The 20,955-nt window shown below is 37.4% G+C and overlaps 1 protein-coding gene across 1 annotated transcript in view; it reads left to right on the top strand.

Moving 5' to 3' along the window:
* The window catches only part of WARS2 (tryptophanyl tRNA synthetase 2, mitochondrial), a 38,952-nt gene extending 19,648 nt beyond the window's left edge, over positions 1 to 19,304 (top strand). The window contains 5 exon segments of the mRNA XM_021549027.3: positions 409 to 666; positions 11,777 to 11,857; positions 13,586 to 13,671; positions 16,255 to 16,373; positions 18,332 to 19,304. Of these exon segments, the coding sequence (XP_021404702.2) occupies positions 409 to 666; positions 11,777 to 11,857; positions 13,586 to 13,671; positions 16,255 to 16,373; positions 18,332 to 18,780 (993 nt within the window). The 3' untranslated portion in view covers positions 18,781 to 19,304.
* Positions 19,305 to 20,955: the final 1,651 nt, after the last annotated feature.

Genomic DNA, 20,955 nt, shown 5'->3' with positions numbered 1-20,955 from the left:
CTCTGCTCTGTGACCCTAAGTTTCTGTCTCAGAGTGGATATAGATACTGAAGTGTGGATATAGAAACTAAAGAGAAACATACAGCTTTGGTGCAAAGGAAATGAAAGAATCTACCACTTGCTTTCTGAGACCAGCTTTTCGCCGGTCTTGTTTACAGATGGTTTGTTTTTTGGTTGTTTTTTTTTTTTGCATATGCAGTCTAACATTAAAATTATGGTAGTTGTCAGTCTCTCTGCTGTAAGATATTTTAACTTACTGCAATTATCAGTTCTGTGGTCATTTATACATTACTACACTGACAGGACGGGAGAAGAGACACGCATAAATGAGGCTTTTTAAATTACTTTAAGATATAAAAGAATATGGGGGCAGAAAAAGTATGTTTATTTTGCCAATGCTTTGTCACAGAATACGGTTGTGGATCGGATTTTCTCTGGTATCCAGCCAACTGGGACCCCTCATCTGGGTAACTACCTTGGAGCCATTCAGAACTGGGTGGATCTGCAGGAAAAGTGCAGCTCAGTGCTCTATAGTATTATGGACATGCACTCTCTCACCATGCCCAAGGAGCCAGCTGTCCTGCGCCAGAACATCCTGGACACCACTGCTGCCATCCTTGCCTGTGGGATTGACCCCAAGAAGTGTTTCCTGTTCCGCCAGTCACTGGTGAGTGCTCCTGTTGTGTTGGACTTGTTTCTGATTAAGTGGCTTTCCACAGATCTTAATGAATGAGTGTAGCATTGCTGAACTCCTTTATCTTGTTTGTGTTGGTGGTCCTAGAAAACGTTAGTAGTGTTGGATTTCAAACTTATCCCTTGCTGCAGTTTTGAAATTTTGAATGCTGCAACCATGACTGAGAAGCCCATTTAGGGATAAGTACACTGTAAATTTCTGAAGCATGGCTAGGAGTTTGTACAGGTTATAAGTAGAATACTTCTAAGACTTCTTAGAAGACCAGTAATTTGTCTCTGTGTCACTTTAGTCACAAAAGGTTAACTCATCAATGCATAAACACAGCCTGTGGAACCATAAAGGTAAGGAAAACACGTTTCTATGCTTTTGTATCAGCTCTTGCCACTTATTCTGCCAGCTGCACAGTAGTCGCAAAGTAACAGGTGATTAACATGGTAGGTTTTGTATCAGTTCCACCATGATCATCAGGAGGTTACATCTTCTCTGGGACTTACATTCCCTTGTTTACTATAACCTCCTTTTCATGCAGAGGGTTTTCCATCTGATCTGCTAATTCATATGTAAACCATGCACTCCTCTTGACTACCCCAAGGGGTACTGGGCTTACCTTCCCACTCGGCATATAGCTATCACATGTTATATTTTCCTGGAACACAACATAGTTTCTTGCTCAATGAACTTTCTGTTACTAACTCTAAACTGGCAAAATTCTATAATTTCCACAGACACAGATGTGTCATAGCTTCTGCTCTTGTGAAGACACCCACAAGTGGGTGTCCACCTTGCAACAGAACTGCAAAGGTGATCTGAATTTTATCGGTGCAAGCTGAAATGGTGTTGTACTCTCCCTTTCAACACAATTCTTTACAGGCAGAGTTTCCTGAGGTTGTTAAACTGCAAGTGGCAATCATAGCTCTATATCCCTGGTGAATAATGAATTGATGAAGACATATATACTTCCTGCTTCACTTTTCCTCTGTATTAAAAAAACAGTCTAAACAGATGAGCTCAGATTTCTAGTGGAAATACTTTTAAATAAATTCACTCAATTTTTTTCAAATCTGTTTATCATTTTAAATATGTTACCAGCTTGGGTTTTAATTTTCCTCTACTCTGACTTGCCAGCCTCAAAATGATGAAGTCATTAGCTGGAATAATCGCAAGGTGAGCTACAAGCCAATGATGCAGTAAAAACCAGTCTAGAGGTGTTTTTTTTTATTGTTTTCAAGCAACTGAACAATTCAATTAGTTAAAACACAGGACCAGTTACTAGATACACAGAGAGGACTCTTTGGGATGAAGGATAAGTGCTTTACAGGTTATGGTTAGAGAGGAATAAAGTGAAGGTTTAAAAAATTGCAAATCATATGGAGAAATTGTTTTAGCCACTGAAGAATGTAAACTGACAAATATCAAAACAAGTTAACACCTGGAAGATTCAACACAAGCATAACAGTGCTGCATTCCACAGTTGGGCTACAAAACCCCATGACACAGGATACAGTGTATGCTGAAATTTATATGAATTCAGAAAGGGACTCGACAAATTAATCTGAAAAATTGCTTTGGGACTGTTGCATATCTGAGCAGTCACCTCTGTAGGAAGTGGTGGGAAAGTATCCATGCTTTTCTGCACTTGCATTCTTTTTTTTCGTTGGTTGCTGTCAGAGATGGATATTTGATCTGGTCCAGTGTTGCTTTTCTTATGTTCCTACTGGTCTAAAAGCTAAATTAGGGCTGTTCAAGGTCTTGCTAAAACCAGCACTCAGGCTTCCCTTGAAGTTAGCAGATTATCAGTGAGGATCTTATAATTGCACTCAGCCACAGAAGGTATGTTGTATCTTTCAAAATATAATAATGCAGAGATTGAATATTTGAACCCCCAAAGAGAAAGTGTCAGACTCATGAAATGATGGCTCTCTGTGCAGTGCTTCTACAGTACCAATGCAGTCAAAAACCGATGAAAACCTAATCTAGCTAAACTTGAACATGTTCAGCTTTATCAAACAAAAGTTACCACCAAATACAATTCTGATTTTCCTTATGATGGTTAGGCTGGCCTCAGTTAAATAGGCTTTAATTTGCCTTTTTACCTTAATTTTTCTGTGTCCTTATCTGTCCAGATCTAATGGTCATTGTTCTTATTAAATATAAACCATTAGATTAAATGTTTGAATTGTGTCTGATGTCTTGAATGTTATTCTTACCAATATTTACCACACAAGAATCCATATAATTCTCAGAAGTGGCTGATTCTAGCATATTTTTGAAAGCTCATTGTCACACTGCAATCAGAAGAACTGTTACAGTTGTTTGTGAATATAGACTGTTTCAACACTGGTTCAAGCTGAAGTGGTTTCCCCAAACCAAGGCTGTACAAGCTGTATGAAGTGGTCAGGTATACCCAGAGATGCACTGTGATCTGTTACATTTACATAGGCAGCACCAGATGTTTCTCTGGAAGCAATTAAAAGGAGTATCTGCATGTAACTCTTGATGTGAGGAAAGGAGACAGGAACCTTGCTAATGTGATTATTGTTTTAGTATGATAATGAAATAGTACGTTATGGAATGTCATAATATCAAGATGATTGTTCCTAAAAATGAAGGTGTAAGATGGATTACAGCTATTGCTAATCAAGAAAGTTTATTGCTTGATTTTGATTGGAATTTTCTCAGATTTCAAAAAAAAAAAAAAAAGAGCTGGCCTCCTTTTCAGCCACTGTAGCAGTCTCCAAGGGTGGTCTAAAAAAGTCTCACTTGTGTTTACAAACATTGACTGAGATGTAAAACAAAGTGACCAAAACTGATTGTATACTGAAACAGGGTGTGTACTTCCAGAGGTCAGCAGGAAAGCAGTGAAAATCCAGCCACAAATAGAGAACTGGATTAGGTATTTGATTATGGACAGAGTAGTTTTTTTCAATAGCAGATCAAACTGTTAAATGAGAATTCTCAGTAGCTTAGCACGATGTAAATATTGTTGTATTTTGAGTTCTAGCTAGAAAACTAACAAATCTGTAGATCACAGAAATGTTTCTTTAATTACTCCTGAATGAAATTTCTGGTCATTATTTTAAGTTAACATCATGCAACAAAATTATTGTTTATGAACTTTTAGTTTTAATCACCAAAACTCACCACAACTAATGACTTTTTCTGTACCCTGATTCTGTAGCATTAAGGCAGAACGAAATTCGTGCACTACAGAGGTATACTTGTAGTGGTAAGCCTCACTAAGGGAATTGTTCATTCATTCATTCATGTAAATGCTGTTGTGTTCTCTCACTTTCTCTGGATTACACTGGGCATGAGTGGTCTAGAGTTACTGAAAAGGGCTTGGGTTTTTTATTCTTTATTTGTTTGTTTGGCTTACTCTTTCTGTATTTTGCTGCTTGTGTTGCTTCTCTGGAATACGTTGGCCATATGTGAAAAAAATGATGCTACTTTGTTTTTCAAAAGGCCTGTGCCTTTTGTAAGGGTTTCACTTACTTTACTTACTTAGGCTTTTTTTTCAAATCTCTAATCCAGAGATAATCTGAAATACCTGCCTCGAGAGTTTTCATACACTTTATTATCCTTTTCAATACAAGCAAGAGACAAAAGGCTGAGCAATATGAATCACAGACTGATTGCTGGGATTTCAAAAGTGTGGTGAGAGCAGATACCTCTCACGTTTATGCTAGGTCCAAAAGGTGCTGTTACGATAAGGATACAGGTAAAGTACACTTGGAATCCTAGAACAGAGTTCAGTGATGCCCTCACCTTTCAACTAAAATTAAATAGAAGTGACAGAAATTTTGCATAGGCAAGTTTTTTATTGTGTTGTTTGGGGAATATATGGCCTATGTTCTTTTGTATTGGATTTACAGCTAAATTACCTATAAATGGAAAGTGCTAGTTGGATGAGAATTAGTTTTGTATGCTTCATAATTTACCATTTATACATTATATTGTTTTAAAACTTGTACAAACAGTACGTTAATGGCTGGCTGTATATTTGGTCTTAATGCATTGCAGTTCAACAAATATCTCCCACACTTATATTACCATATAAAAACTTGAATTCCAGCTTAGGGAAGTAGTGGCTACAAAGAACAAGTGATGATAACTTGAAAATATTTAGAAGCAAGAAGGATGGTGATGAATAATTAGGGTAGTGTTTGGAACCACATTGTCTGTGAAGGGTTATAAACAAGCACATTTACTTAGAGTATCTCATAAAACAATTGTGGTGTATGTTGGACAGTAAAATGGCCTCCCAGTGAGAGCAGCTCTTTCATTACAGCTTGTTTAATTATATTTTCTCAAGTAGGAAGTTATAGAAAACTGACAATTTTAGTAAGAATAAAAAATAAAAATAAATGCATATTTCGAAATAGTGCATTTTTATTTGGAGTACAGCTGGCAGAAGTATAAAACCCTCTTAGAGAAAATAATGTCAAGATATGCTTTAGGTGGCTGCTTTTGCCTATGGGGCATAAAAAAGAAGTTAAGGAATAATGACTTATACAACATATTGTGAGAGCATTAGAAGAAACAGAAAATATATTCCTTAAATTGTGCCATAACTGATAAAAGCTGTAACAGTCATCTTTCATAAAACTTAGATCTTTTATTAAAACCAAAAAGGACTATGGTTGGGGGGGGGGGGGGGGGCGGGGGGGGGGGGTGGTAAATAAAGAAGACAGTATGCAATCTGCACACATGGTAAACTTATATGATATAACCTATTTTTTCTGATTCGTGGTGGGTACACTCCACATTTCAGTTCTTACCCATAACCATCTTGTATCTCATCTGCTTCACAGTCAAAACAATATTAGAAACTTATTTTGCTTTTATGTGGTCTCAGGCTGTTCTTCCTGTCCACCTATCCATTGTAGCAGACACATGGTAAATGTCCCAAGAGAAACTAAAATTCCATCAGAGTTGATTCAGCAGGCAGTGCTTGATATGCTGCATGAATACTTCTCAGAGGAGTCCTGTGAGTTTCTGGACAACATAATGTTCAGTTTCTGGGTGGAAAATTGCAGTTTTCATCCTTCTGGGTAGGGTGATTTATTTTCTGAGTATAATCAGCTGCAGTATTCTTGCAGTGTGCAAGCAAATTGAGGCAGTAACTCTGGGAGGTGGGAATTTGCAAATTTGTCTTAGCCTTAACTCCAAAAGCCAAAATACAACAATATAAATATGTGCACTGTTTCATTGCTGTTATTTTCCAGAAGTATCCATCTGCTTTGTTTTGTGGGCAGAGTTTGAATGGATTCACACTACCCCTTGTCCAATTTTCAGAGGGGCTGAAAAGCTTGCATTGCATCATAGCTTATAAATTCATTAAAGTACATTAATTTAGCACGGTCCATTGAAAACTTCCTGTCATAAGAGGAAGTATGTGACTGTTTAATTTAGAAAATTATTCTGCTTCTCTCATTCCTCTGTTTTCTCTCTCATGGACTGGGCTAGACATAAGCAGAGCTCAGTGGGAAGGAAATTCATGGTTCACTGGGATTTCTCTTTTTTTTTCTTTTCTGCCTTAATTTACCTTCTTCATCTCATTATGTAGATGTTGTATTTTCCTCTCTTCACCAATCTTCTGGACACACCAGACTAATTTTTCAAACAGTATTGTGGCTTATACTAGGAGAATGTTTCTGAAAATAAGTTAATTTCATAATAAGTAAAGGAGAGGAAAGGGTTCTTTGGCCAAATTACTGTGGTATATCAGGGTTTATAACCAGAAAAGTTTGATTCCAGTGGAATATTCTTGGTCAGGTTCTTCAAAAAGGAGAGGCAAATCTAATTTCTGTATGTTTTAGCCAAATATAAATATGTGACTAAATTGTTCCAAAGTAAAGGTGAAAGCTGTAGATACTGACACATTTACTGACAGTAACTAGGTAACCACCCCCAAATCAATACATTGCTTAACATGTTCTTTAAATCTGATATTGCCTTTGTAACCATAAACTTATTCTACCCAATCAATTATTTCTTTGAACAGAATTTTGGGATACTGTGGCAAATTTTTTGTCATAAGAGTACCTGCACTATGTGCGTTTGATTCAAGAGTAGTCTATTTTTTGTCTTGTTTATGGTCTTTTTTTTATTTAGCTCTGTAATATAGATACACATTGCTAAGTATCTTGAACGTATTGCCTGCAACCTTACGCATAAATAAAACCTTACTTGGTTTTTAAAACCTGGGCATTCAAGAAAAATGTGAGCATCATTTGCTTTTAAAAAGGGCCTCTTGAATATTGCAGAAGCTCTTACTGGTACTTCTAGAAGAGACAAAAGTCCTAAAAAAAGGTTTCATTTCTTTTTAAATGTGGGACTCTTTTCCTTCTCTGTTCCAATTTTTTGTAGTGCACTAAAAGAAATCCAGCTATTCAAATTGCCTCCTGAGACTGTTTGTTTGTATTCTACTCTATCAAAATTAAATCTTTTAAATTTACTGCCCCTTTAAAATGTAGACCTTAATGAGGTTACTCCTCTGAGGGAAAGCTGTTTCCACATGATAGATATGCAGCAAATTGGCAGTGCCTTATAGAGAAGGGCTATAGGTTGCAACTTGAGGAAGTCCATCTTGAAAATAAAACACTGCATCTCTTTTTGCAGAAAGCCACTTCAGCTGCCAACACACAACGTTCTATTAGAACCTGAGATAGCTGAGGACCCGTGTTGCTGATTTGCCTGCTTTCAAATCTGCTTCCAGTATTCATGCTTCTCCACTGTTCTTGAATCTCATGGCTTGCTGTCTTCCTCAACTGCATGTTTCATCATAAAAAGTCATGTAGAATTATTTGGAATAAAAGTAGCTACTGGTTTTTCCATGTATATATCATTGGTTGTGGCAAGGGAATATCAACAATAATTTGGTAAGGAATCAAGGATCAAGCTAGAATCAAGAACAAAAATTAGATCTACAGAAGAAGCTCTGAGATTGTACTTCAGCATATAAAGCTCCAGAGATGATCCAAATATAAACTGTGACCTGAGTTCAATAAATTCAAATGGCTGCACAAGTAAATAATTAGGAAGTTGTTTGTCTTTAAAAAGGGAGTAGCAGGGTGCTCAGGTGAAGAAACAGAAGTGTTTGTGCCTTTTAGTTAACTGCTCATTATCATTTGCACCTCTGTTAAATACATGTGCTTTAAAAAAAATTAAAGGAATCTGGGTATGCAGCCCTGACCTTGTCAGGCCACAGGGAAGGAATGTAAGTCGTTTGCTCTGGAAATAACTATTTGATTACTGATTAATAAGCCAGGTTGTGGGGGATGCTTAATGCTATGGAGATTGAAGGAGGAAATGTGTCCCTGGTAATAGCATAGAGATGACCATCTCAATCCTTTGAGAAATATTGATGGTATTTACAGACTTGAATGAGATTAGGAAAGAAAACTGTTAAAATGAGTAAGAGCACAGAGCAGGAAAAAAGAGAGAAACTTGTTATATTTACTGAGAAGAGCAAAGGGTAGGATTTGGGCTGTCTGAAAAGGGGGAATTGCTATATGGATCTGGGTAAGATTTTTTTGGAAAATTTTAAATGGAAATAGTTGACTTTGTAAAGTGAAACAATAAATATAGCACTTAAAAACTGTTATTCCTGGAAATATTTTCAGCAAGGCTGCAAGAAATTTTCCCAAGAAAATTATGTTTATACTGAAAACAGACTATTATATTTTTTTTCAAGACACAAAAGTAGCTAAAGTTGACCTGGAGGATTTGTTAGATAGCTGATTTTCAGAATTACCAGTGATTGTGACATTCTTGGAGTTTGGTTTGACATACAGTTCAGGAACTGTCACTGGTTGAGAGTTTTGTTAATTGGAGATGTAGTTCTGGTTTTCTACCATTTGAATTATTTTTATATTGATGTACTTGGGGGAGAGAGCACACTGAGAAAATTATGTCTTCATTGGAATAGAGTTAAATTTATTATTATCTGTTCTCTTTTGAAAGATTGGGTAATCCTGAAGTACATCATAGCTCTGCACAGTAGTTTGTTGTCAGATTTTAAAATACGAAAGAAATTTAGTTCTTTATTGGTTAAAATATACACAGAATAGCCTGAATTAATTGGCTCTCTTTATGCTTTTATTTCTTTAAATCTTACTCAGATTATTGGGTACCTCCCTTTAAAAAATAAACTTAAAAAGCAAGCAGAGCACCTCTCTGACACTTGTACTCTTTTTAATGAGAATTGTGTGAAAAGTGATGCTTCTTTGACAAAGATTTTCCTCGTGATGGCACAATAAATGCTACCTAACACAACAGGAATCAACTGGAAATCATTTTGTAGATTTATGCAAATATGAGATGTCTCTTCTCCATTTCCTTTCATTTCACTGTTGAAAGCTGCATAGGCTGTAATGCTCACTTCTTTTTTTTTCTTTTTTTCTTTTTTTCTTTTTTTTTTTTTTTGAATGTCACAGTCAGCAGTCTCATGTTTCTCAGGGATTCTTGCTGGGAGCAGTTCTAGTAAACATTCTCCTTCATGACTTGAAGAAGGTAGTGAACAGAAGTTCACAGGAAATGCCAAGTCCTTACGTGTAGCCAAATGCCATGCCAAGGAAAGGAATTCCAAAAGGACTCATACAACAAAGTGGACAGGCAAATAAGGGTTAGAAGAGCTTTAAATACTTTAAAGCATCTGGGTAAAAGTATTCTAAACCTTCTTCACACAATGCAGGAAAGAAAGTCCTGGAGTCATCATTGGCAGTTCTCTGAAATCATTGGCTCAGCACAAGCAATTTTCAGAAAAGCTAATGATATGTCATCATCACCACATCACCAGAAAGGGTATTGTGAGTAAGACAGAGATGACATTTTGTCACCATACAAAACCTTAGTGTACCCATTTTTTGAATACTGAGTGAAGTTTTAGAGTCTACATCTCCACGATGAACTAAGGAATTAGATATGTTGCAAAGGAGAGGAATTCATGCAGCAGGGGACAGAGTAGCTGCCTTAAGAAGGAGAAATTCAGAAGTCAGGGTTGCAGAGGAGAAGGCTGAGACATATGCAGTCAAAGTTTACAAAATCAGGAAAACACTCAATAAGCTGGATGTGGAATTGTTCACCAAATTGTGCAATATAAGAAACAGGTGGCATTCAAAACCAGTAAACAAACAGTGGCTAAATAATTTCTTTACACATCGGGTTTCAGCCTCTGGAGTTTGCTGTTCCATGGGGTTGTGAAATGGGCAATATTAGCTGGTTCAGAAAGGGATTAGACACATTCCTGGAGAGTCTGGATACATTACCAGGGCTGTGTCAGAGATAATACCTTCTGATATTCCCTAGTGCAACAGTTATGGATGCTGGAAAAGTATGAGGGGAAGATACTGCAGGAAGCAGTAGGTTCATGTGTTTGCCCCACATGCTACTCCTGGAAATAGAGCACAAGGCTGCATTGCCTTTTCTGTGGTCCAGTACATGTTATTTCTTACATTCTTGTGTTTTGGCTGTTTAATGAAGACATTTGCCTGCAGTTTTAAATGGACCTGCAACAAAAAGCTGATGGAGTTTGTCTGGGAGAATGGCTTCTCCTGACTGTGATCAACAGGTATTACATAGTGAAAGGAAGATTAGACTGAGCCTTTATTCTGCTGGTGTCATATACATCATCGTGTACGTGTTCCAGTTTTTTTGTATCAGATTTATGCAATCAATGTGATGGAATACTAAAATACCTAAATGAGTAACATTTGAGCAGATGCACCATGACCAACCAAAAGCAGCAGTTACTTGGTTACTTGCCCCTCTTGCCAAGTAAAGCACAGTAGTTTAAACTGAAATTTAGTCTGACAAATGATTTGTGGTTTAAGCCTAGAACCTCCTGATTCACACACCAATATACAGTCAGTGACTGCAATTTGGATGATGGATGCTGACTCATTAGCCTCTGGTACTGAATTTTACTCCAACTGAAATCTCTATACTTTGGTATACTTCTACGTATCTGTCCCCATTTTATCAGGCTTTTTCTTCAGCATATTCAGCACTTTAGTCTTACTTAGGAAGGGACTGTGTATTTGAAGATGGGAAATGAGTATAATTTGGTAGGACCCAGAACTGTGTATTCAACCCAACAAGTGCTGTTTAGATCACTGGGTGTTTTGGTAACTGATGTAATGTCAAATCCACTGATCCAGTGAAACACACGTGCAGTCTTGGCTGTGAAAGCAGCATCTGACAGAGCTGAATCAATGACTGCATAGCTTTTAAAGAGGGTTCTTGTCAACACAAGTGCAACAGAGCACCATCTCCTCTCTGTCCGTGACTAGAAGAAAGAAATGAGAAACCACTTTCAACCAGATGGTGATTCCTTCTAGATGAAATAGGAGTCTTGTGCTTAGTATTTTCCGTGAAGTTCATTTTACTCTGGTATTTTGTTGCACTTTGTCTTGTGCACAGAAGATTACAGGTCAAATAAGCATGAGGGAATTAATAAAAACCCTGAATCTGTGGGAAAGGCAGAAAGAAGGGAAAGAATTAACATGAAATATTTCTAACCACTGAGCTGTATTCTGGAGGTTGGATACTTTTACACAATGATGACCAAAGTAGTCCAATGACTGCTAGCTAGGAAATTACTATATTTAAAATGTGACAACAAAGGAATTGTAATTAATAATCCTAGTAGTTCTTACTTGTTAACAAACACTTTCTACTGCCTTCTGTCTGAGTTGTTATGTCATGTTGCAGGCATGAAGCTTTGAACATCTTTGAGACAGTTAGTATGCTCTTAAAGATTCAAATCTGCCAATATTGCGAAGAGTGAATCAAGTATTTAAGCAAAGGAGTTTACATGTGTGCTCAAGTCTGCTGCTGCTAAAGCATTTTCTTTCTTGTTTAGAATATGAATGGATAGGATCAAGAACCTTGCTATACTATTTTAATGTAGAGTATCCAATCCTGGCAGTGTCCAAAACATTCTATTAGCTTGTCACTTGACCTTACTGAAAAATTAAATAAATGGTTTTCTTGTCTTTGATGCAATTTATTCTTACTGACTTTGAGAAAATATGCATATAAAAGAAGAAGATTTAAATCAATTCTAACTTCATACTTTCAGGTTCCTGAGCATGCAGAACTTGCCTGGATTCTTGGGTGCTTAACTAATGTGCCACGTCTACTACGTTTGCCCCAGTGGAAGGTATGGACAGTTTGGTAAATTTAAAAGAAATTTTTGGGAATTCAGTAGAAATGTTGTCCTGGAAATACTTGTCATCTATGAAGTACCGACTTTACCTTGGTTGTTCATGCTTTAGGTTAAGTAATTCTGTGGTCCTGTGGTGGAAGGGGTAAAACATATCTCTCCAGGTCTGTTCCTCTTAGAGAACATTTTCCTGCTGGAAGCTACAGAATTGTGTTTTTTGCAGAGATTTGCAGAAAAACTGTGCTAAAAAAGAAGGGTTTTTACTGTTGTTAAACTGATTTTGCTAGAACATTCAGTGTTATTTCAATGCTTGCTTAATAATGCAAAAGTAATGAAAGATATTGCAGTGGAAACCTTGGCCTTGCTGATTAAGGAGTTCCATTAACAGCTTTTATTTTTCCACTGTAAAGAGTGGCTGCTGTGTAGATTTTATGGAAGAGTGTTCAAAAGAGGCATATGTTTGAGGAGGAGTATAGAAATTATAAATATTAAAAATGTGCTGAGTGATATTGCATCTTAAATGTTTGCCTTTACAAGTTTCAAATGTTCATGTTCTTATTCTTGGTGTTCTATCAGCCTGACTTCATCAACAGAGTTCTTGCATTTAATTTCCTTGTATTTTATTTTGACATTTAGTAAGCAGAAAAAGACCGGAGAGAGAAGTATCTGAAAAAGGAAAAAAAAACCCAACAGCTTAAGAGTAGTTTGGGCTTGCAGAGTTCAGAGCAGTCTTAAATACCTCCAGATGTTTTCTTTTTTCCTGTTTTCCTTCTTAATTAAATAAAACCAGTAAAACTTAAATACAGCAACCAGTGTTAATGCATGGCATAGATTAAAGCAAACCTTTCCAAACCTGAGGTTCTAAAGTTAATCTCTTAAATCCTACTTTGACTGGATTGACTTTCTAGACCTATAGATAGGTATTACAGGTGCTAGGCTTTGCAAATTAAGTTCCCTGAATCCTAGTCATTTAGGGATGTAGACAGAATTCAGAATCTGTTGGAGAGCATGGGTCTAAATATATTTGAACAGTCCTAGTGAAATAATTCAGATTTCAAGGGTGTTAGTATATTTAACTATTGCTATAAGTAAAATACAGATATGCCATCACCAGAACATAATTAGTGTTTGTAGCCTCACTGTCTTGATCTAGGTGATCCATATCAGGGAGCAGGAGAGGACTTGAATTCATTAGGTGGATGGTGGGGAGCAGTGAGAACTGCTGGAGACAGCACTGGACTCTGCCTCTCTAGTTATGGGTTCTCCCAGCTATCACTGGCTGTCCTGGTGACTGTGTGTGATCACTGTGTCTTGATCTCTAACACAGGTATTAATACCTTTTTCTATCTCCATTATGAAGTGTTTCAAAAATGTATTGCTGAAGACACTATTTAAAAAGTAGGATTTATGTGTAATATACAAGTGTAATAACTGCGCCTGATAGTTTTGCATTTGAAACCATTTCCATTAATAAGGTTACAAACAGAAAACAAAAGAAACCCTATGTTCTCTTCTCACTAGAGTATCAGAGCTGTGTAGAGAAATTCATAAATATAGGACATAAACCAGAATATATACATAAGGAGTGGATTTTACATGACACTGCCTTCTGTGGAGCTACATAATAAATTACTCAATTATTCAGAATTGTAATTAATTAAAATCATGGACCATTATACCATTAGTCAAAAGTATGATTCCTCTCTGTTTTTCTTTTCCAAACAGATGAAGCGTGCCAGCCAGAATAGCGAAGGAACTGTTGGTTTGTTGACTTACCCTGTGCTTCAAGCAGCAGATATTTTGCTGTACAAGTAAGAGGCAGAATGTGAGCCCATGGCCAATGTCTGTTCAGCTACCTTGGAATGAATGCTTGTCAGGTCAACATGGTAACTTATAGAGCAGGGGAGCTGGGTGTGATTAGATCAGAAGATTGGAAATGGATGACAGACTCAAATGGCTGGTTGAAATCTAGCCTGGTTAAAAAGCTACTGACAGGGCTGTAAAGAGCAAAAGCTGGTCATGTTAGAATAATTCTTAGGGAATTGCAACAGACTGATGTTTAATTATACATATTACACATTCACACTGATACACTTCTTTAAAGTATTTATGCTTTATTTTATGCAGAGTACTGTAGAGGTACTTAAACTGTCTGTATGTAGCATACCAATATTAGTGGGGAATTTTGTGTAGGCCAGTTCATAATGATGAAAAAATCACTTATTGACTGCAGCTTGTAGTACCTGGGCTAGTGTTGCAATGGAAACAGCCCCTGGTGAGGGACTGGGGACTCAGCATGCCTGAGCCTGTAGCCTGGCTAATAGAATTTGTAGTTCATTGTAATGACTGGTTGTATTTCATAATATTATTTAAACTGTCTCAGTAAGTAAATGTTAAAGACAATGCACCATATATTAATTATTTGTATGTTCAGAGCATATGTACTTTGTGGCATTGTTCTGAAGGAAGTTGTGAATATTATTTGGGACAGAGAAGTAACATAAAACTGAGGACAAGGATGTCAGTTCAGACTAACCAAGATTAACCAGCTGTGAATTCAGAAAAATGTATCTAGGGAAATTTCATATTAATTTATCATAGTAGGGAAAACAGTACTGCTAGAAGACCAAGAGATGGTATTTCTAATTTACCTGAATTTTAAGTAAAAATAACAGGAAGCAAGCAAAAGTCAGAATTATTTTGAATATTATAATGATTTTATTTGAAATGAGTCCCATTTGACTGTCAAATATTTGAGTGATTTGAGTGTGAAGTATTTAAGGGTGAAATTTAGACAACTTTATCAGAAATCACATTGTTTTGATTGAGCTCAACCATGTCTATCTCTTCCATCTCTAATAAGATCAGGTGTTTGTTGGCTACTATCTGTATTAACAGCAGGCTGTCCACCAGAGCACAAAACAAGGAATTGAAAGAGAAACAGTATCTCTTTGAAGAAACTTGACTTAATCTTTAATAAGAAATGTTTTAATGTAAACAAAATAATATGACGAACAAGAATTGGTGGGAAACAGAAACATAGGAAGGGAACAGCAGTCATGAAGTAGAATTTAGAGCTGGAGGAGGGGGAGAAACAGTACTAGCTCAGAGGATCAAAGAGATGGGAAAATGGGCAGAAGGTAAATACATGACAGAAAAGAGTAAAAATAGCACTAGGATAGAAATATTAAAAAAAAAAAAAAGCGAGAAATAAAGGCAAGGTATCGTGCAGAGACTTTTATAGAGATAATATGTTTTCTGTTTAGTGGCAAACTTTGTGAATATGGAACCATTTTGGCATATGGAAACATTTCTTTTGACCTGCTTAAAGAATATTGATTATGGTAACTGATTTTCTCTCAGTTATAGGGCACTGTGATTTCCTATTGACTCCTACTGTAACTGTTTTTAGGTTGCCTTGCTGACTGGTTGGGAATAAAGGTGAACAAATTGATTCCTGGATGTCAGCCCAGTAATTCAGAATCGGAAGGAAAGAGTACCATGTTGATCTGAAATTTTCTGGGAACTTAAAAGATGCACAGTGAATTTCCTTATTTTGGAACATGTCCAGTATTCATAGCTGAATACCCTGTAAGCCTTAGAAAAAAAAATCTGCTGGGGGATGGGAGAGTAATCAAAAGCTGGCAAGATTTCAAGTCTGCCTCATCTAAAAGAATCATACATTTTTCACAAGTATGATTAACTGTGGGAAAGAATCACCAGGGGAAGTAATGGATTCTTCACCTCCTCATGTCCTCTGATGCAGGTTGTGTTTCCATCCAGAAGCATATTCAAACCATTCGGTTCAATACAGAAGATCAAATTATCTTTTGAATCCAGCAGTTCTGATCTTCTCATAACACTTGTGACAATAGTCACTGGACCACATGATTTATACAATTGTGATGAAGAAGAAACACTCTTCTTTCCTTCCCTTGATACATCCTCAGTACTAACTCCTCAACAGCAGTTACGTTTTCCTAAGACTTGACATGACAAGCTGCTTGCACTTTATGCCTTGCAGATCTTTCTTGCTTTTTTTTACACTATAGCATGTGCTCTTTGATCTCTGAAGAGGCAGCAGGAGATACTATAGAAACCTTTCTTTGAGCTGAGTTTAATGAGTTGCTCTTACAGGTATCTTTGCCATATATGTCTTTACAAAGGGCTATTTTTGCCTTTGGTTATGTGCTTCAGTTCAGCACAAAAAGCAGAGTCATCCCTGAATATGTTCAGTTTGGGATCTTGTTCCCACAGCACCTATATCTAGCTGGGACTGAGTGTTTGGCTCAGTCTGGCCCTCAGTCATGGCAGAAGCTGTGACAGTCTTGAGTAACATTTCAGCAGAACCAGAGAGCTTTGTTGAGTTTCCTGTATCTGTCTTTTATTAAAAGGTCAACACGTGTTCCTGTTGGAGAAGATCAAGTCCTGCACCTGGAACTAGCCCAAGATATAGCACAACATTTCAACAAGAAATATGGAGAATTCTTTCCCGTGCCCAGAGCCATTTTAAGTGAGCTGGTTATTATTTTTCCCTTAACTGCGCTTCGAAGTTGAAGATGGATTTAAATATTGTGGAAATAGTTTCAGGGACCAAGGAAAGGGAGCAAACTGATATTGAGGGAGTGAAAAACTAAAAACCAGCAACAAGAGACTAGAGGCTGTGAAAATGAACTCTCAAGATAGATATAAGGCTTTAGAAATCCATGGTTGAGGAATGTACATGACGTCTGGTATTCTAGTCCAGGGGGCCAGATGCACTCTGCTGCTGCCAGTCAGCCTTGCCTTTCACGTACTGGACCTTTTAAGAGAAGGGTCTCTATTCCATGTTGCTCATTCAGGAGACATGTAAGCAACAAGGCAAGAGACCTCTAGCAAGCAGAATTCTTCAGTGGCCAAGTGGGAGATGTTTACTTTAAGCATGCTGAAGTTGGTTTATATGTACAGTGCTCCAATTTTTTTTAAGAGTGTTTAATATATACTTGAGTATTTCAATATGTGTCTGTCACAGAGCTTAAGACTTTATGGTTTTGATCTTAGACTCAGGAAGACTTATAAGGAAAATCTTCTCAGCCATTTTTGAGCTATAAGGTCATAGGCCGGGGGGTGAGGAGGAGTCAGATGGCGCAAATGGCATGTTTGCTAAGAAACGTGAAGAATTGGGCAAGGATGAAGCGTTGCATCTTTGTTGTAAGTAATGTAGAGGAATGCACAGCAGAGACCTTCGCCCCCAAAAGGGCAAGAAGCTCTCACCTTGGAAAAGACAGGCAGCAATAAACCTTTCTCAATTTTCAAGCCTCAGTGACGAAAGTGGTGTTAGACCTAGAGTGGAGTTTTGAGAATATTAGGGATTGCAAACTCTGCAGTTTCTAATTGAGTACTAAGCACTATGAAGAGGAGCTGAGTATAGCCTCTGATGCAGGTGAGACTATTTATCATTAAATAAAAAGCTCAATTTGAAAAAAAAAAAAAAAAAGGAAAAAAACATTTAATTTTGCTCCCCAAAAGCATTCCTTCTTAAGTTCACAAGTACATGCAAACCAACAAAATATCCTAGATGAATGGAGAAGGTAGGGACCTATTCAGACTCACTAGCTGTAGACAATTGAATTACCTGGATCTTTCAAATTTGCAGAAGACACTCTTCCAAAAGGTGATTTCAGAATAAAGCACTTTCTGGGGCAATCTGAATTGTATGCTGGAAGAACCCTTATCCTTTCACTGAATACATAGGCCATCTATGAGCAGTATGCAGGTAATTTTGTTGGCTGTATTAGGTGTCTAGAAACAACTGGTATGAGTACTCTGTAGATAAGTGATACTTTAGGTACTCCATGAATGGTATTTCTTGGTGAAAAACTGAAGCAGTGTGGGTTGATGCCGTTAAAGTACTTTGCAATAGTCTTCTAATATTCCTAATCTATTTCATGTACATGCATGTATCTTAGCAGTTTGTACAACAACCACACCTTTCTTATCTGAGCAGTGCTTTACATCTAACAGAGCTGGTCAGTGTTGAGTTAGAGAATTTTAATAACGGTTTTACTGAGATTTAGGAGAATTTCCAAGAGATTTTGAGTGGAAAAGTTTTCTGAAATAAGGAGATTAACTGTTATGGGATTCTGATTTTTTTTTACCAGTGGAGTTAACCTGTTTCTCAGAACCATTCAGTAAGGTTCACTAATAGAAGAGGGGAGAAATTAGGGGGGAAATCAGCATGTAAGCAACATAAAATATTAGGAATAGCCCCAGCAGAAGTTCCTGCTTAGTGATGATGGGAGAGGTGGAACAGGCTTGATTCAGTGTGAGAGGAGAGAGGCGGCTTCTTAGAAGGACAGGAAGGGTGCAAGGACTAAACAGAGCATGCATGATTGTATGAGCAAGGATAAACAGCTTCATCATATAGCTGCACATTGTTCTTAGAAATTGTCATAAGAAACCATTGTCTCATAACTTTTTTTTTTTTTTAAGGTACAACAAAGAAAATAAAATCCCTCAGAGATCCATCAGTGAAGATGTCCAAGTCAGACCCACAGAAGTTAGCTACTGTCAGCATAGCAGACAGCCCTGATGAAATAGTGCTGAAATTTCGCAAAGCTGTGACTGACTTTACCTCGGAGGTGACCTATGAGCCCACCACTCGCCCGGGTGTCTCCAATCTGGTGTCCATTCACGCTGCAGTGACGGGACTTAGCATCAGAGAGGTGCTGCACCAAGCCACTGGGCTCGACACTGCTCACTACAAAATGGTGGTAGCAGAGTCGGTTATCCAAAAATTTGCACCTATCAGGAATGAAATCAAGAAACTCCAGGAAGACAAGTCTCATTTGATAAAAGTTTTAGAGGATGGAGCAGAGAAAGCCAAAGAACTGGCTGCTCCTATCTATCAAGAAATAAGGAGACTGGTGGGATTTCAATAGAAGCTGCTGAGTAGTTGCAAGGACTTTTGTGTCATGGGACAGAGATGTTGTTATTTGTAACAAAATCATTTATTAATTATTAATCATTTTGTTTTGAAACAAAAGCATTATTTCCTGGAAGATCCAAGGAGAACGTTGAAGGTGATTGCATTAAAAAGTGTATGAAGCCAGATATTTCCAGCGGGACCAGCATTAATTTTGTCTGGATAGTTAAAGAGGGAGGACAGAAGCAATCACAATTCACAAAGAAATTATGCAAAAGCAGATTATAAGATTGCCTGAGTGGGTTTTTGAATTTTTCTACTGACCACTGCAAGATGCTGAATTGTAGGCAAGGTGATCAGAATCTAGCAGAAAGATTTGTAATCCTCTCAAGGACATACTTAGCTCTGTATGTGCTGTTGTTACAGATGGACATCCTATTGGGGGTTATTCAGCTTTGATATGCTATTTGAACATGTTCTTGGATAACCAGAATAAAACCAGAGACTTAAAAATAAATGCTCAGGGTGATGAAGAGAGAACTTCTCCCTTTAGTTTCTTCAATTTCAGTGTAAATTTTCTTTTGTATCTGTAGTTTGTATGAAGTGAATTTCAATTAAGCCATTTGTGCCATCCTGCTGGTCAAGTGAGAAATGACATGTGCTTCAGCTTCTCCTATTTCACCTGCTGTTTTGTTTAGCAAGGAGCTCCGGAATTTTCAGTCCAGCGTCAAGTCTAGAATAGCTTTTAAGAAGGTGTAGAAGAGATGTAATCCTGAATCAAAGAAAGCTTGGGTTGAGAATCAGAGAACTTTCTGTAAAGTTTATAAAATTGCTTCTTTAGAAAATTGTGCTACGGTCAGAGCCAGAACAGAATTAAATAGGTCTTTATGGACTCTTCACTACTGAGCCTTGAGAAAGTGTAGTGATGGGAGAGCAGTGTTAGCCTACCCTGATCTTGGGCCTCACAAGATCCACAGATTTGGACCCATGGATTGTGGCACTTGTTGGGGAATGTGTGGCAAAGAGGCATTGCCAAAAGGAGACACCATGTTCTGAAGAGGGGGAGTAGTACATGTTAAAAGGTAATGAAAGCCTTACTGATCCTGTGCCAGCATATTTAGCTGTGTCATTACACTTCATGGTGCTGTGTTTGAAATTGCTGTACTGTAATGTAAATTGAGTTAATCCTGTATTCTGGCAGCTCATAACCACGCTATGCCTGTGGCATTTATCATGAAGGATTGCAGCTTACATGGCTGAGTTAGTAAAACATGGCGAGGTGAGGGGGTTCTACATAGTGCACTTGGTTGGTTGGTTGTTTTGGGTTTTCTAAAAAGCAGTATTTAGTTAATTATAGTGAATTGATTCAGAAAGAAATATTTAATTTTCCAAAACATAAAGCTGAGGACTGAGCGCCTCCAGATCTGTGCTGAGACCTGTATTTATTTGTTAGGGATCTGAAGAAGAGAACTGCTATGCAAGAACTTCATGATGACAGATTTTCTAAAATTAGTCAAGATTAGAGAAGCAGAGAGGATGGAGACAGACTGATTGGAACCAAACTCAATATAGACAAGCCTAAGGTAATGTCTTCTGGAAAGAATAAGTATATTAAAAAATTGTCCCTGGTTTTAAATAGACTGTATTGGATAAGGAAAGGACATGTAATAACTGCACATATTTACATAGCTTTACAAAACTTTTGTCAGTGTTTAACAGCTGCATTTGAGCACTAAGATAGACTAAGGCACACAATTACTTCTGTTTCCTGACTTGGCATAAAATGTTTGCTGTGGCACTTTTTAATATAGATTGATTTCTGCAAAGGTCCCACAGTATGTACCTTAAGAGAAGCTAACACTGTCCTCATGAAGACTCTGAAAATCTTTAATACTAGTGTATCTAGTTTCTACCTATACCTCTTTTTCACTAGCAAACATATATTCAAAAGACAACTCAGAGTTTCAAGATCTCTTTACACTTCTGATACTCAAATCACCTAATATATAGAATTGCCATTCAACATACCTTCTCTGCTGTGGAAGGAAAATAGGAGCATTCATGGGAAGGGTTGACACCAACAGGTAATTTTGGTTTGTTGCTTAAACTGTTCTGAGCAATCTTTCCAAAACTGTTAGATCCTTTTTCAGAAAATCATGTAAGTAAAGCAGGAAGAAAACTTCAGAAGAGC

This window comes from Lonchura striata, chromosome 2 (assembly GCF_046129695.1).
Source record: "Lonchura striata isolate bLonStr1 chromosome 2, bLonStr1.mat, whole genome shotgun sequence".
NCBI classification, from domain to species: domain Eukaryota; kingdom Metazoa; phylum Chordata; class Aves; order Passeriformes; family Estrildidae; genus Lonchura; species Lonchura striata.
This window is presented reverse-complemented; position numbering and strand designations above follow the sequence as displayed.